This window comes from Hemibagrus wyckioides, linkage group LG27, assembly GCF_019097595.1.
Source record: "Hemibagrus wyckioides isolate EC202008001 linkage group LG27, SWU_Hwy_1.0, whole genome shotgun sequence".
Classification (NCBI taxonomy): Eukaryota; Metazoa; Chordata; class Actinopteri; order Siluriformes; family Bagridae; genus Hemibagrus; species Hemibagrus wyckioides.
Genome location: NC_080736.1, coordinates 9,838,815 through 9,853,242, shown reverse-complemented (window position 1 = coordinate 9,853,242; position 14,428 = coordinate 9,838,815). Strand labels below are relative to the sequence as shown.

General features: G+C 38.0%; 1 protein-coding gene across 5 annotated transcripts; it reads right to left on the bottom strand.

Moving 5' to 3' along the window:
- On the bottom strand, positions 1 to 14,428 carry cpt1aa (carnitine palmitoyltransferase 1Aa (liver)). 5 transcript variants are annotated; one of them, XM_058382128.1, is made up of 19 exons: positions 14,335 to 14,428; positions 13,346 to 13,530; positions 12,445 to 12,587; positions 12,055 to 12,226; positions 11,261 to 11,365; positions 10,647 to 10,784; positions 10,455 to 10,532; positions 10,260 to 10,367; positions 9,870 to 9,957; positions 8,645 to 8,840; positions 8,195 to 8,383; positions 7,992 to 8,097; positions 7,762 to 7,878; positions 6,317 to 6,481; positions 5,888 to 6,019; positions 2,726 to 2,878; positions 2,221 to 2,334; positions 1,229 to 1,321; positions 1 to 1,112 (listed from the first exon to the last, which is right to left on the bottom strand). In XM_058382128.1, exons 2-19 carry the CDS (start codon positions 13,484 to 13,486, stop codon positions 1,026 to 1,028), a joined length of 2,325 nt encoding a protein of 774 aa, XP_058238111.1. In that variant the 5' UTR covers positions 13,487 to 13,530; positions 14,335 to 14,428; the 3' UTR covers positions 1 to 1,025. The 5 variants fall into 5 exon arrangements, with proteins under 5 accessions (XP_058238111.1, XP_058238113.1, XP_058238110.1 ...); XM_058382130.1 differs by having other exon boundaries at positions 14,392 to 14,413; XM_058382127.1 differs by having other exon boundaries at positions 14,166 to 14,385.

Genomic DNA, 14,428 nt, shown 5'->3' with positions numbered 1-14,428 from the left:
TTTTAATAATAAGTGACATTCAGTTTTTATTTGCTTTTGTAGATTAGCATTATGAACATTCTCAGTATGACTTTTGTTAATTTCAAGCACTAAGCTAAAATTATATATTCATAAAAACAAACAAAAAAAGAATAAAACTGAAAATAAATAAAGAACTTTAGATTTTTTTTTTCCAAAGCTAAAACTACTTTAACCAAACAAACTGATGAAGTAATCATAATATAATTAAAAAACATTATTTTAACAAAACAAATCAATAAACCAACAATGTTAACATAAAAACAAATGCACACTAACATCATGTTATATCGCTACTTCATTTTGAGGCTGGTCATGAAACTGAAACAATATTTTTTTTCTTGTAAACAATAAACCGAAAATTCTTTTTAACCTCTTTCACTCCTATTAAGGTTAAATAGAAAATGCTTGTATAACCATATAATACTTAATATATTATAGTAATACATACTTCAGCATGATTCGGTAATGAAAGATGTGTGCAGGAAAACTGTTATGCAGGAGAGCCACTAGAATCACTTTGAGTAAGCTTTACCACAATGACGCCATTAACCACACTTAGGGGTTAGCCAAGGTAAAAAGAACTGCTTCCTCACTGACCTATGCTTAGGCGGTTATTTTGTCCACTGAAATGTAAGCTGAAATGTCAGCAGACTGTTAGACGGTGTGGTTTAAGAGCTCAGTATCTTTCAAAGCTCAATGTGAATGCCCTAAATGACTCTCCTAAATGATTTGTTTTATTTCAAGTGGCTACTGTTTGTCCCAGAAACTTCAACTGTTCAGATACGACGCTTACTATGGCACGGCCGAATCTTAATGCTATTGAATGAACACACACACACACAGTCATTCAGTCAGTCAGTACACTTATTCTCTTATTGAAGCATATCGTATTCACATCAATCTGAATTTAGATCCTTCCACTTAGACGTTCAAATCATATGTCAAACCCATTCGAAGAATAACACAGAAGGAACACACAATTATTTAGGTAAATGATCCCCTTGTCACTTGAGGGCCCTTGGTTCCAGCTGGAACAACTCCAGCATGTCAAGCATTGCCTGTTTGATGTTGTTGCCAAAGCGCTCAGCGTCCTGCATTTAAAAACATTGAGAAGGAATTTCAATCAACACTCCAGACATTTAAAGCTTACTGAAACTAGCGGTGTTGAACACATTTGTGTTAGTTAAAAAATTGGCTGCATACTCACAGTTTCTGGGCTGGAACACTTGCAAGAGATATGGAAGTTAATGAGGTTCTCTCCCACTATAATATAAGCTACTCCATACCCGTCATCAGCCACCTGTCAGAGCAAAGCAGAGTTTCTAAAATCCTGTCATATATAAGTCTTAAAGGCCTAAAAATTAAGGCCTACTTATTTTCTTATTGATTAATCTGTCTGTAATTTTATTTGTTTATTCAGATTAACCGATTGATCTACTGATTCTGGCCAAAATAAGAGGCTCAAGAGTTCCTATGCAGAACTGATGATCCATCAATCCTCTGTTGACTTTAACTTGCTGCTCTCTGTGCCCCAATATCCATGCACAAATCTTAAATACTAATTGTCTATTCCTTGAAATGTTTGCATTATGTTGTTTGACAAATTTTTACTTAGTACTTAAATTATCCATTCACGCACAAACATTATACGGTCAAAAGAATGTGGACACTTAATCATGTCCATATCTGAGCATTCCCCAAGTTGCTGTCACAATTTAGAAGCACAGAATTTTCTAGAATGCCATAGATTGGAAGTAAGGCGTTCTATCACAAACCTGTACCAATATGGCAATGCCTCTATGTACAAAGCAAGCTCCATGAAGTCATGGTTTTGCTAAAGTTGGCACAGAGACATAAATCCCTCTTTTTTTTCTGGAATGAACTGAAGGCCAGCAGTGAGTCAGGCCTTCTTACATGCTAGAAGTACCCAACATCACTTATACTCTTGTGGGTAAATGAGCACAATGCCCAACAGCCACATTGCAAAATCTAGCAGAAAGCCTTCCCAGAAGATAGAACAGGAATCCAACTGCATATCTAAAATGGGATGTTCAGCAAGCATACAGAGATGTAAAGATCAGGTGTCCACATACTTTTGGGCGTATTGTGTGGTGTTTTGGTTGATCGTTGCTGTTAGCACTATATCAATTTTTTTTAATATTCATGAAAGTAATCTGAATATGGCTGCAGCTTACTTACCGGGCCAAAACCACCACCACTGGAAACATACTCAGGATGGTTCAGCAGGTCAAAAAGCTCCGGCTGCTGCAGTGGCGTCTGACTGGTAGACAACCGCCACGGCTCAGACAGTACCTGTGCATAGATCAGACGAGGTGAAGGGTCATTAATGCTAATCTGTTGACACAGAGTCTCTTTAACAACCGTGTGTATTTCTTATTGCACTGAAAGATGCACCAGTAATGGAAAGGGCTATAGTGCTATCTGAGCATTAATTGAACTAATAATGGAAAAGCTGCATGTTTAATAGGTTAAATGTAAGTGTTTAACACATTTAAACAAGCATTTTTATACCCTATTAAATGCTTTAAATGTTAAGTGGTTTAAATGTCATGGCTGGTGTGTGTGCCATATCAAATGAGTTACTGTGTAATATAAAAGAAAACTTTATAGTCTTTGTTTCAAAAGTGCAAGATTAATAGAAAACAGCACATCCATTGTCTAAACCTGTCATTCTCATTCATACCTTTTTGAGGAACGGAGAGTCCTGTTGCAAGTACTGCGAGATTACATAGAGGCAGAAGAGATGACGGTCGATGCCTTTCCCGGTCATAGCCATTCGGTACATCTGCTGGTGCTTCAATGCTGCCTGTTTTAGCAGACTCAGTTTGTTCTCTCGCTGGAAAAAAAAAAAAAAAAAATGCTCAATTTCTTTAAGGAACCAAAAGCATTAAGTGAAAAAATGGAAAACGCTAATAAAGGAATAAAAGAATCTTATTTAACTCATGCAGCCATATAAACCAGTAGATAGACACAAATGTTTAATCAAGTGGGTTATAATATTATCTAATGCTAATATTTATAATCATAGCTACTGTGTACATCATTGCAAGTATATATATATATTTTTTTTTACCATAAGAGAGCCACAAGAATGTTGACACTAGCAGAAGTTTCACACCATCATAACTCACTCTCCTGTCTGTGAGTGTTGGTGAATTTGCCCTTGCAGTGCCAAAGCACACTCCAGTCATATTTAAATTCAGAGCAATGCCAGAACACAGGTTCAGACACTAAGCACGCCATGCTTTGAAAGCATTTCAAGTGCTCTCTTGATGTCTGCACCATATGAAATATTAAAGCAGAAGAATGCAAGAACATCAGCCTTTTTAAATGGTAGGCATGGTAACTGGGCCAACAAGAGACAGCAAAATTCCACTTAAAGAAGACTGAGAATGTACACAAGCAAAAACGTTTTATGGCAATTCACGAGACATTTACTTCATTTCAGGATAATGACTTTAGGTCTGTAAAATGTTTTATGACTAAACATGTTGGGCTTGAGTCCCAAAAGGTCCTACTGTCCAGGAGAATTATTTATAAAATCATACCACGATTTCATTCTAAATTTGTTCTTAAGCAAAACTAATCTGCAAAAAAACTAATCTGCACAAAAAAAAAAAAAATCCCATAATACTGTTTTGATGAATTAAAATCTGTGCCACGTAAAATGTAGTTTAAAAAAATTACACAGTATTCCACTTTGTGGACATGAAAGTACTTAAAGTATATGAAAAATATAAAGTAATTAAAGTATACATAAAGTAATTTCTGCTACCGTGAAATATATTTAAATATCCAAATACATGGTATTTTCTTAAAAGTTGCCAACTTGTTATTGCATTTTTTCAGGAGCAGGGTTGCCAACATCTGTTAAAAGTAACTCAAAGTCACTTTTACATTTAAGGCATTTTGGCAGACGCCCTTATCCAGAACGACTTAGAATTTATGATTTTTTTTCATACAACTGAGCAATTGAGGGTTAAGGGCCTTGCTCAAGGGCCAGGCAGTGGTAGCTTGATGCTCCTGGGATTCGAACTCACATCCTTTAGATCAGTAGTCCAACACCTTAACCACTAAGCTTCCCCCAAGGAGTGCAAAAACCATTCCCAAAAATACTAGTCAATACCAAATCTAAAGGGGTATATTTATCTGTTGGCCAGTCAGTCTGGTCAATAAAAGGTCATCGAAAAACAATACTCATTTTTGCCCAACTAAACAGCTAATCGGACTACATGTGCTTTCAGTAATTACACAAGCCGCACATAACCACATAAAACATGAGTTGCATATACAAATTTAGACTCTGCACAGTGGGAAAAATCAGCTCCTCAAACACACAGCTCTAATGAACTTTACCACAGTGCAAGTGCTATAAAGTTAAATATATAATAATGGTTTGTGTTTCTAAAACACGTTAAACACAAAGTTTCGAGCTCATGTCTGGAGATTTATTATCTGCATGCTTTTTGGCCATTATTTCACTCGTTGGCCTCAAAAATCGTAAAAATGTCCAATGGAATAATGATGTTTACTTTAACAGTGCCATCAGACTGCTCAACATTTGCGGCCAAATTCAAAATATGCTCCTTTAAAAACATATAAACTATTTTATCACCTGCATTAAAAGCCATCACTGCAAAATCTTCGAAATAATTGTTAATATTCTACAGTACATCACACAGTATTTCTTAACAAGGCAGAAATCTAACACTTTAGGTCTTTCACCAAGGTGCTAGAATATTCTGCATACTGCAAATATTAAATAATAATTGATTTTGATTGCATTAATTAATTTTCCATATCAGCTATTCTGACTATTGCTTTGGCTGCAAGGTTTACATTTATGCACTTGATCTAATGTTATAGTTTTCATAATAACAGCTTAGACAAGGACTGATAGAGCAGACACTCCACAGTGTTGATATGGCGACATTTTCTGTAAGGGGTTTCGCATTTTTAAGGACTTTCCAGTGCCATTACTTTGTAACAATCAGAGGTAAATCTATAATTTTAAGTTTTCCAGCAAGGGAAATCCTTCAGGACCAAGGCTTTGAGGTTTCTCTTGAAGATGCCATAGATGATCCTCCCTCAACTGGATAGGTCTGGATTATTTTTACAAGGAAGTGTGGAATAAATTGTTTTTTTTTGGCTTTACTTTGAATTTTGTTGGTTGCTATTTTGCATTAAAGGTGGAAAAATATCTGACATGATTCATCTTGGTTTAAAGACTTTACATCACAAAAACCCTACAATTTTAATTTTATATTCATATTCTATGTACATCCCATGCATCCTCCGCAAGTTTTCTGAATCAACCTTTATTTAATACCAACTTGGGATTCAAGATGCTCTTTAATGCCAAAAGAGGCTTAGCACCATTGTGTTTTTGCAACACAAAAGTACAATAATGGTCATTTATGATGTGTATTGATCCTTACTGTATTGAGCAAACAAAATAAAAGGCTTCGGTTGAAAAGGTTAGAGCAAAAACTAAACAAAGTATAAATATTTATGAGTCCTCAGAATATTAAGTAATATTTACTGGATTAAAGGTGTGAAAAGACTTGCAGCATGCAACCTTCCAAAACAGATCATGGGTTGATTTATGCAGTGCGGTTTTGTGAGTGGTAGCACCTGCCGATCATCTGCTTAGCAAAAAGTGTGAATGCCACAGTGTGTTTGGCAAAGACATCTTACTTGTTTGTGCTTGCAAAAAAGGTGTGGAGTGATTTTTTTTATACACACAAATGACAGATAAAAGCAACATTAGGTTATAAACCATATTAACACCAACAAAAAATGATTCAATCTCTCTAAATGCCACAGAGTTTTAAAAGTTTAATACCGTCTCATTGTTGAGCATGGCCTTGACGAAAGCAGAGGTCTCAATGGTGCATGATCGCACCGTCTCGGTCCTCCCCTCTCTGAAAAGACGGGTCATGGATGCCTCGTAAGTCAAGCAGAACTTTCCTTTGTCCTGGGACAGAGACAAATAAACAACATTAGAGATATGTAATTCATGTACAATTAACAAGTTTGTACATGTTTTACATGTTAAACAAGTGTGATTACATGTACACTAATAATTCATGATCAAAATAGAGACAGTTAATACCTTGTTAATAACTGGAAAATATGATAAAACCAATAGAGTCTTTCCAACACGTAAAAAAAAAAAAAATGCAAATGGAATTTCACAACAATAATAACAACAACAACAACAACAACAATAATAATAATAATAATAAATAATCTCTCATTTTGTTGAGCTCACCCTAAAGTGGGCGAGCTGCAAGGCAATCTGGATGAAGGCGTCTGGGCTAATCTTGCACTTCTTGATCAGTCCTTTACCAAACTCTTGGAAAGGGATAATGACCATGTCCACATCATCAGCCAAAGCCTGAGCCACGGACAGGGAGTTGGCGATCATGGTTTGGCACTGGAAAGTATTCACAAACAGAAGAGAATGTGTGAATCATCGGTGGAAAATGGCATGTACAATACACACACACACACACACACAGAAAATTGCTGGTGAGCTGTTTTGGGGTTTTAAGGGGCAAACACAGGGAACATAAGATTAGAGTACAAAAGTCTAAATCCACTATCAAGAACTGGTTTAATATAATAAGTGAGGTGTTATATGAAAATAAGTCATGACAAAGTAGCTTTATAAAGCCCATGGCAAATCAGATTTAATGTCCCTGAGGTAGATTATCTTCAAACAACATGTCTGAAAGAGTTTAATTCCACTTACACAAATACTCTTACAAAATTACACAGCACTGTCATACACCGCTCATGCATAACATTATGACCACCTGCCTAATATTGTTTTGCCAAAACAGCCCTGACCCGTCATGCACTGTGTATTCTGACACCTTTCTATCAGAACCAGCATTAACTTCTTCAGCAATTTGAGCAACAGTAGCTCGTCTGTTGGATCGGATCACACGGACCAGCCTTCGCTCCCCACGTGCATCAGTGAGCCTTGGCCGTCCATGACCCTGTCGCTGGTTCACCACTGTTCCTTCCTTGGACCACTTTTAATAGATACTGACCACTGCAGACCAGGAACACCCAACAAGAGCTGCAGTTTTGGACATGCTCTGACCCAGTCATCTAGCCATCACAATTTGGCCCTTGTCAAACTCGCTCAAATCCTTACGCTTGTCCATTTTTCCTGCTTCTAAAACATCAACTATGAGGACAAACTGTTTACTTGCTGCTTAATATATCTCACCCACTAACAGGTGACATGATGAGGAGATAATCAGTGTTATTCACTTCACCTCTCAGTGCTCATAATGCTACGGCTGATCGGTGTATAACATGATATAATTTATCACAATGTCCATATAAATTCATATAATTTATCAGTGTAAGTATTTTTTTAATAGAAGCATAATTTATGCTTATTAAGTTATTTGTTGCCACACAGCCCACAAAATAATCTTTCCTGTTATCACAAAGTAATACATTTTGCTCAAATTATTATTATCTATTATTATCATCTTGTTTAAAAAATATTTTTCAAACAAGATTGCATTATTCTCCACTGTTAAGAGGTTAGGCTGTTTAGCTGTGTATGTAGATTACAGTTTGATAATTTACCATTGGTATTTTTAAAAACACCTCAGGTGTGTAGTGTAAGTTACATAGTAATAACAGTACTCTGAACCCTGCTATACAGAGCTGCGGTTTGGGTATGTGATGTACCTCAGGTGGGATGTTCCACTGTAGCCTTTGAGGCCCAGGGAGGTTTTGGTGAGGCTGTCCATTACAATGGCCATCATCTGAGTAACCCAGCTTGATAGCATCAGTTGACAGCACATGCTTTAAAAAAAAAAAAGACAAGGGGATTTGAAATTAAAGTTACGAAAACCTAAATTACGAAAAAATTACGAAAACCTACATTTTTTCCCCAGAGTGAATAAGTATGTACCTACCTCCCAAAGGTGGCCTATGATTGGAGCATCAGCCCAGCTGTGCTCTGCATTCAGGCCAATTGTACCATTCTTGTAAATGATCAAGTTAAAAGACTTATCAAACCACCTGAAAAGCAAAGATTTAACAGTAAGCCAAACACACAACTTGCACTAAGCATACAGCTAAAGGTTGGTAGCATCTTTTATCTGACTGTAAGATTTACCTGTCATAGCACTTGCCATGTAGCAGGGATTTACCAAAACTGTGTAATGATTCAGCAGGGCTGTCTGGATTGTGGCGCTGCTCGGTGTCATCCAGCGTGACAAAGAATGCTGCCTTCTCCACGGCATCAAGACTTTGTCTGTTCTTCCCCTGTCTAAGGTAGGCATCACGGGCACATGCCCAAGGTACCCTGAAATGCAAAAAGTAATAAATGAGTACAATAACTGAGAACCCACACAAGGTATTATTACAGAAGAGTCTACATTTTGAATCAACTACCAAGACTTAATATATATAATTTAATATCATGGTAAATCAATAACATGTGAGCATTAATGAAAACTTCTGGGCCATTCATGTAGCAGAAGTGCAATGCACAGAATCGAGCTTTATTTACTATTCATGAGTTGTAATGTTGTAACTAGCTGGAGCCAAAGTTATTTGGAGCTACCTGTCTCCTGCAGTTAGTGCAGCCAGTTTCTCTTCTCCAGGCTGGGGCTCTGAGGTGTCGGCAAGAATCCTCTCGATCTGTTGCTCTATCTCTCGTGGCAGGAGAAGGCGTCCATCGTAAAACATGCTCACCTTAAAATAGCGCCCTTTGTGGTATACCACAATATGCCTGCTGTCTGACACATGCTGGATGGTGTCTACACTCGCAGGAGAAAATAAAGTAGTGGTTCAAGCGAAGAAAGACGCAGGCATTTTAAATAGCAAAAAGCCAGGAGCATGAATATTTTAAAAAGTGCAACAACACAACAAGCCACAGGAGGGGAAACATGGGAATGACAATTAGGTCAAGACTTTTGTTTCATGCATTACTCATCGTTCCAAGTGGTTGTTTACTTTTTCCTCTGACAAGGCACATTAAATATAAGATTGATTACTTAAGTGTTAAAACAAATGTCTGACCTTTTGCCAAGCTATGTACTGAGACTTTATGGGTGAAAAGAAAAATCACATTTAGGGGGTATATGTGTTTGGGGAAGCATAAATCACAGGAAACTGGTGTTATACTATGTTCACTCCATGAGGCATAGATTCAAATGACTCAACCATAATTAGGGTAAACAAGCTAATATGCCATTTTATTGAAGTATCTCGAGCTAGCCATCACCAATCAAGGCAGATATGATAATCATTGAGTAGAAAGCACAGGAGGACACACCAGGTATAGGGCTGTTAGGTGTAAAGGTGGCTCAAAAGCTAGCTTAAGCATGAGGGCTGTGCCATGAGGATTCTGTACCTGTCTCTATGCCTGGGATGCGACTGGTGTTGAACATGCGCTCATACTGTGATGAGCACATGGGAATAGTGTTTTGTAGCAAAAGCTGAAAGGAAAAGCAAAAAGGTACAGGTCAAAAATAATTGTGGGGAGGGGGGCTTTAATGGGCTATGCAGCTAATGAGGTGCTACAGCATATCTTCCTGAGGGTACAAGGTCGCCAGTTAATCTTGGGGCAGGGAGCAGTGAAGTGAGAGTCTGAACTCAGTGGGTCAGAATGGAGGGAGAGGAATCCAATGCAAAAAGAATGAAAAAACACAAGCACACACACAAAAAAAGTGATAAGATGAAGGAATGTAATGGCAATGAGAAGAACTCCTGTATCACCAGGATGCTACAGGGTCTTATAGGATCTCAATGAGCTACTGCAGGCTGCCAAAACAGACTCATCTTACCCCTCTCCTGGCCTGGGATACGGCTGGTATTGTACAACCGTTCCCACTGGGCCGAGCAGAACGGTACCCTGTTTGCTAGTGCAAAGAGCTGCGCCGCCATGAGCACAACATCAGGAAGCATGAAACAAAAACAAAATCCAAAATAACCTGTAGAAACTTGGCTTTGAGAAATATAGACGACCAAGCCATTTAACATGCAGTTATGTGTGTCATGAGTATCTACTATAAGTAAAAGGGCATTATCAAAGACCTTTCTTGTGAATACTCACTTACCGGCTATTTGGTTAGTGTGTCTTTAAGCAGGCAATTAATGTGGTTTGCACAAAAAAAAAAAATGCTATTACAGTATGTTACACAAGTCACTGTCTATCTCTGTCAAGACGTTCTAACCGGTTTAATCTGAGCTCGGTCCAGCTTCCTCCGATAGAGCATGATGGCATGGATGGTGTTGCCAGCCCTGGCTGACTGAAGATTTGTGGGTAAAACATGGAGGAAATCCTGGAGAGAGGGGGGAAAAAACTCAAATAAGAAGACAGTAGCATTACCCACTTCATAACATCTAGAAGAATGGGAAATATCTCGTACCATTGCATAATAGTTGCTGTTGACCATAATCGGGTTACGGCTTCTAAGATAGATGTACTCCTCCCACCAATCGCTGACCTGAAATAAGTTTTGTCGAATGTAATTTAAAAAAAAAAAGTGAAATTAGAAGAATGTAAACGCACATATATATATAACGTATTAAAAGCATTTATAACATTTCTAAAAACCTACATAATTGGTGGCCCACAATGATTTCAACTTCAAGTACCACTGAAGTTTTGGAGCCAGGGTCTTCTGAAAGTCTGAAGCGAGTACCTCCATCTTTTTGTACTCTTCATCATCCAGTAGAGGGCGCACAGACTCCAGATACTGTGAGTACATTGGTTTTAGTCAGGCATGCACAACAGCACTTCAGAGAAATCTTCAGTATTCTGTCAGAAGGAGATTAGATCACAACATGCTGTACGCCAGCTCTCTGCGATTATGAATGAAACCAGAGAGTACACTTGGTTACCAGTGATGCCTGCATTCCCACATCCATTCCAACACTAGAACTAGTTTAGAAATACTAGTTTCCTACTGCGTGCATTTTAGTGGGTTAATGGACATCACACACAATGTACCTCATATTTTAAGGAGATAAATACCAAGATAACTCTGAAAACAGCACCCAGACCGGGTCTTTAGACAATAATGCAATCTGCAAAGTGATTCACATTATAATTAAACACCTGACAAATGATTCATATAATGCTGATTAAGTGCTCACTATGTAAACAATACTTAGCAATTTTGACATTGAGCAGCAAATGTATTTATGGAGGCTTTAAAATTGTTGCGCTTACTCGTTTCATTGTGTCTTTGACAGAGGGCAGGGGTAGATTAGGCAGTGATGTCTGGAAGCTATACAGATTTGGTGTTTGCATCCCAGAGAAAATCTTCACGAGAACCTATAAACGCAGCATTAAACATAAAATGTGTAAGAAAAAGAAAAAAAAAAGAAACAGAGGTGTGTTATTACACTTACAACACAATAATGCCAACTTGAACCTTCTTTTCTTATTAAAGAACATTTAACATTGTGGAAAGTTTGCAAAACAAGTTCCTGTCATCATTTACAATACAGCAGCTATAAAAAAATAAATAAATAAAAAAAAGTCATTCATCTGCCTCTGTTTTTCCTTTCTCTTGAAGTTAATAAGACGAAGAAAAGTGCAATGTGTCATGCTACAAAGAAACCACTAAATCCTCAGTCCATTCTAACAAAAAACTTCATCCTACAATTATACAAATCCCTGATCTATTTATTTGGAGCGTCCATTATACAAGTCACTGTGAGTAAGCTGTTATTACACAAATGAGAACATGAGAATGAAGACATTAACATAAATGTGTGACACTTGAACTACTGTCAGAGCTGTGGTGTTGTAGAACATTAATCAGCACCTTCTGAGCAAGCTCTGCTGTGGTATTACTCTAATTTAATGCTTTCCGTGGGTGTAGGGGATTGTCTAAACATCCTGACTGTGGTGGTGATTTAAATAAAGCTAGTGGTCAGAAGCTAATCATGAAATTAAATTGACATCAACCATTTTGTTAATGTCTGCAAATGACACAGCACCCTGACTGACTTACTCACCAGCCAGAGTCGTGTTTTCCATGTTAATGAGCCATGACGTTCACCCATCCAGCCATGCCAGGAGAGCAGGCACTTCAACATGCTTCTCATGGTAAAAATGATGACCACCCAGAGCCCTGTGCCCACCAAAACACCCCCAACTCTGCTCTGGTTGTCCAGGGACATGTATTTACTGCAGGAGGAAGCAAAGACAGAGTGTTAAGGTACACCAACTACAAATATAATGACAGTCACTTGTTAGAGTACACGAATTTGTAATTATAATCTACAAAAAAAAAAGGATTTGTAAGGAAAAAAAGTGCATCAGCTATGTAGTAAGTCTAGAGAAATTTTGAAGATGTACAAGGCGTAAAAATCTGAAAGGAAAGAAAGCAATAATTACAGTTTTACCTTACTGGGACATATTTGCCAATTTTAACTAAGAGACCTAAGGACGGATCCACTTGAGCATATTTTGCCCTTCCCATGTACCCTGCAAGTACCAGCGTCAGCCCTGGGACACTGCCCGGGTACACCCCAGTCATAATGCCATTCTGTGGAAAAATGTGGAGGTTTTTATTAGAGGATATCAGCTTTACCTGAAACGTACAAAAATTAGTAGATCGGTTAAATGCTAAATGTAATCAGCATTTCGTTGCTATATACCTGTACTCTGCAATGACAATAAAGTTGTATTTATCTATCCATTTAATGAAACACAAATTAAAGCTCATAATCTGTGCCATACAGTAAGCAGTGGCATAGCCACTTGATTTTGTCACTGCATTTTCTCAGTAGCGATTTTTTTTTTAAAGAGAGCTGTCTCACCATAAAAAGTTATATGACAAAATAAACCTTAACACAGGTCATCCACAAAATATGGAAGAAAAAAAATTAATGGTCCATAAATCACATTTATAACACTGGTGTTGCCACATATATTGCCAAAAGTTTTGGGACACCCCTCCAAAATCATTGAATTCAGGGGTTGAGCTTGGCCTCTTAGTTCCAGCAAAAGGAATTCTGTGAAGTTCCTCTACACCAAACTTGCTTATCCATGTCTTTATGGACCTTGCTTTGTGCACTGGTGTGCAGTCATGTTGGAAGAGGAAGGGGCCATCCCCAAACTGTTCCCACAAAGTTGGGAGCATGAAATTTTCCAAAATGTCTTGGTATGCTGAAGCATTAAGAGTTCCTGAATTCAATGATTTGAAGGGGTCAATATAGCGTATATGCAGTTTTATGTACTTTGTAAGGAACAAGATCAAATGGCACAGCTGGAAACTGTGATAGGAAGGATGTCTGCTAGTACCTTGAAGCGGATGAACTTTTTCTTCCATGAGTGGAGGCCTGACAGGTAGACTTGACGCAGGGCTTCATGGCTCAGCTGCAAGTCGATTCCATCAGGAGAGACAGTAAACTGGAAGGCCACAGCCTGGTGAGCTTCAGCCATGCTGACCTGGCCACTGGGACACCTCGAGCAAATAAAACACTATTCTGGAAGAAAAAAAGAGGGAGAATTGAAACAATGAAAAATGACTATATGACCCGGCTAATCCTAATTTTTAATAAATTTAGGTAATTTTTATGATTTCTTTCATATGCACCGAGCAAATAAGGGATCCAAGATCATTTTAGCTTCTTTTTGATTGGTTAATCTTTAATACAGCTGCTACACAGTGCAGTCCACTGCTGTCCAAAGTACAGGAACTTTCATAATCCAAACGAAAGCATAGATTCTGCACAATTTCACATTAATATTGTAGCTATTCTCACTAAATACGAACATTAACAACAATTCTATATATTTCTTGTGATACCACGTTATCATTCAGAGATGATGTGACCCCGTATGACTGTAACAGATCAAGCTTCGAGTCTAGCAATGTCACATTGACCGAAGCTAGCGAGCAAAACCGACATGCAAATTTCAAACAGACAGCAAGAAATAAACACAAGCCTGCAAACAAGTAGTATCGGATTATCAATCTAATCAGTACTTCTAATAATTCGCATATGCACATCTGTCCACAAATCCCGTTAGCAGGGAAGCTAGCTAATTAGGATTCTAGCTGAATGGCTAGTCAGCATTAGGCGCCATGTTTGTTTATTCTAAGGAACTCACCGCTTACCTCAACACTCTGTATTTAGATTTAGCATTCAGTTTTTTAATCGTTTTTTGAAGATACGTCTATTTCTCTATCCTGACCTACTGATGCTGTCTGGCTGCAAATCTGAATTAGGATAAAAAACAGTTCCGTTTCAGACACATCACAGCTACGTTGAAAGCCGCATACTAACACATGAAACAGTATGTGAGGAAAAAGTGTGCAACCCGCCGTTTGCCGTACTACACACTGTAGTATGCTGTACACATTGGCTGGATACCAACAGT

What these genes read in the sequence shown, in the direction of transcription:
- cpt1aa (XM_058382128.1), bottom strand. Translation starts at nt 13,486, where the DNA reads ATGGCTGAAGCTCACCAGGCTGTGGCCTTCCAGTTTACTGTCTCTCCT. An exon ending in AAAAGTTCATCCGCTTCAAG is followed by an intron (nt 12,588 to 13,345) that starts GTACTAGCAGAC and finishes ATTTTTCCACAG; the next exon opens with AATGGCATTATGACTGGGGT. An exon ending in TATCCCAGGCCAGGAGAGGG is followed by an intron (nt 8,841 to 9,869) that starts GTAAGATGAGTC and finishes CTGCGAGTGTAG; the next exon opens with ACACCATCCAGCATGTGTCA.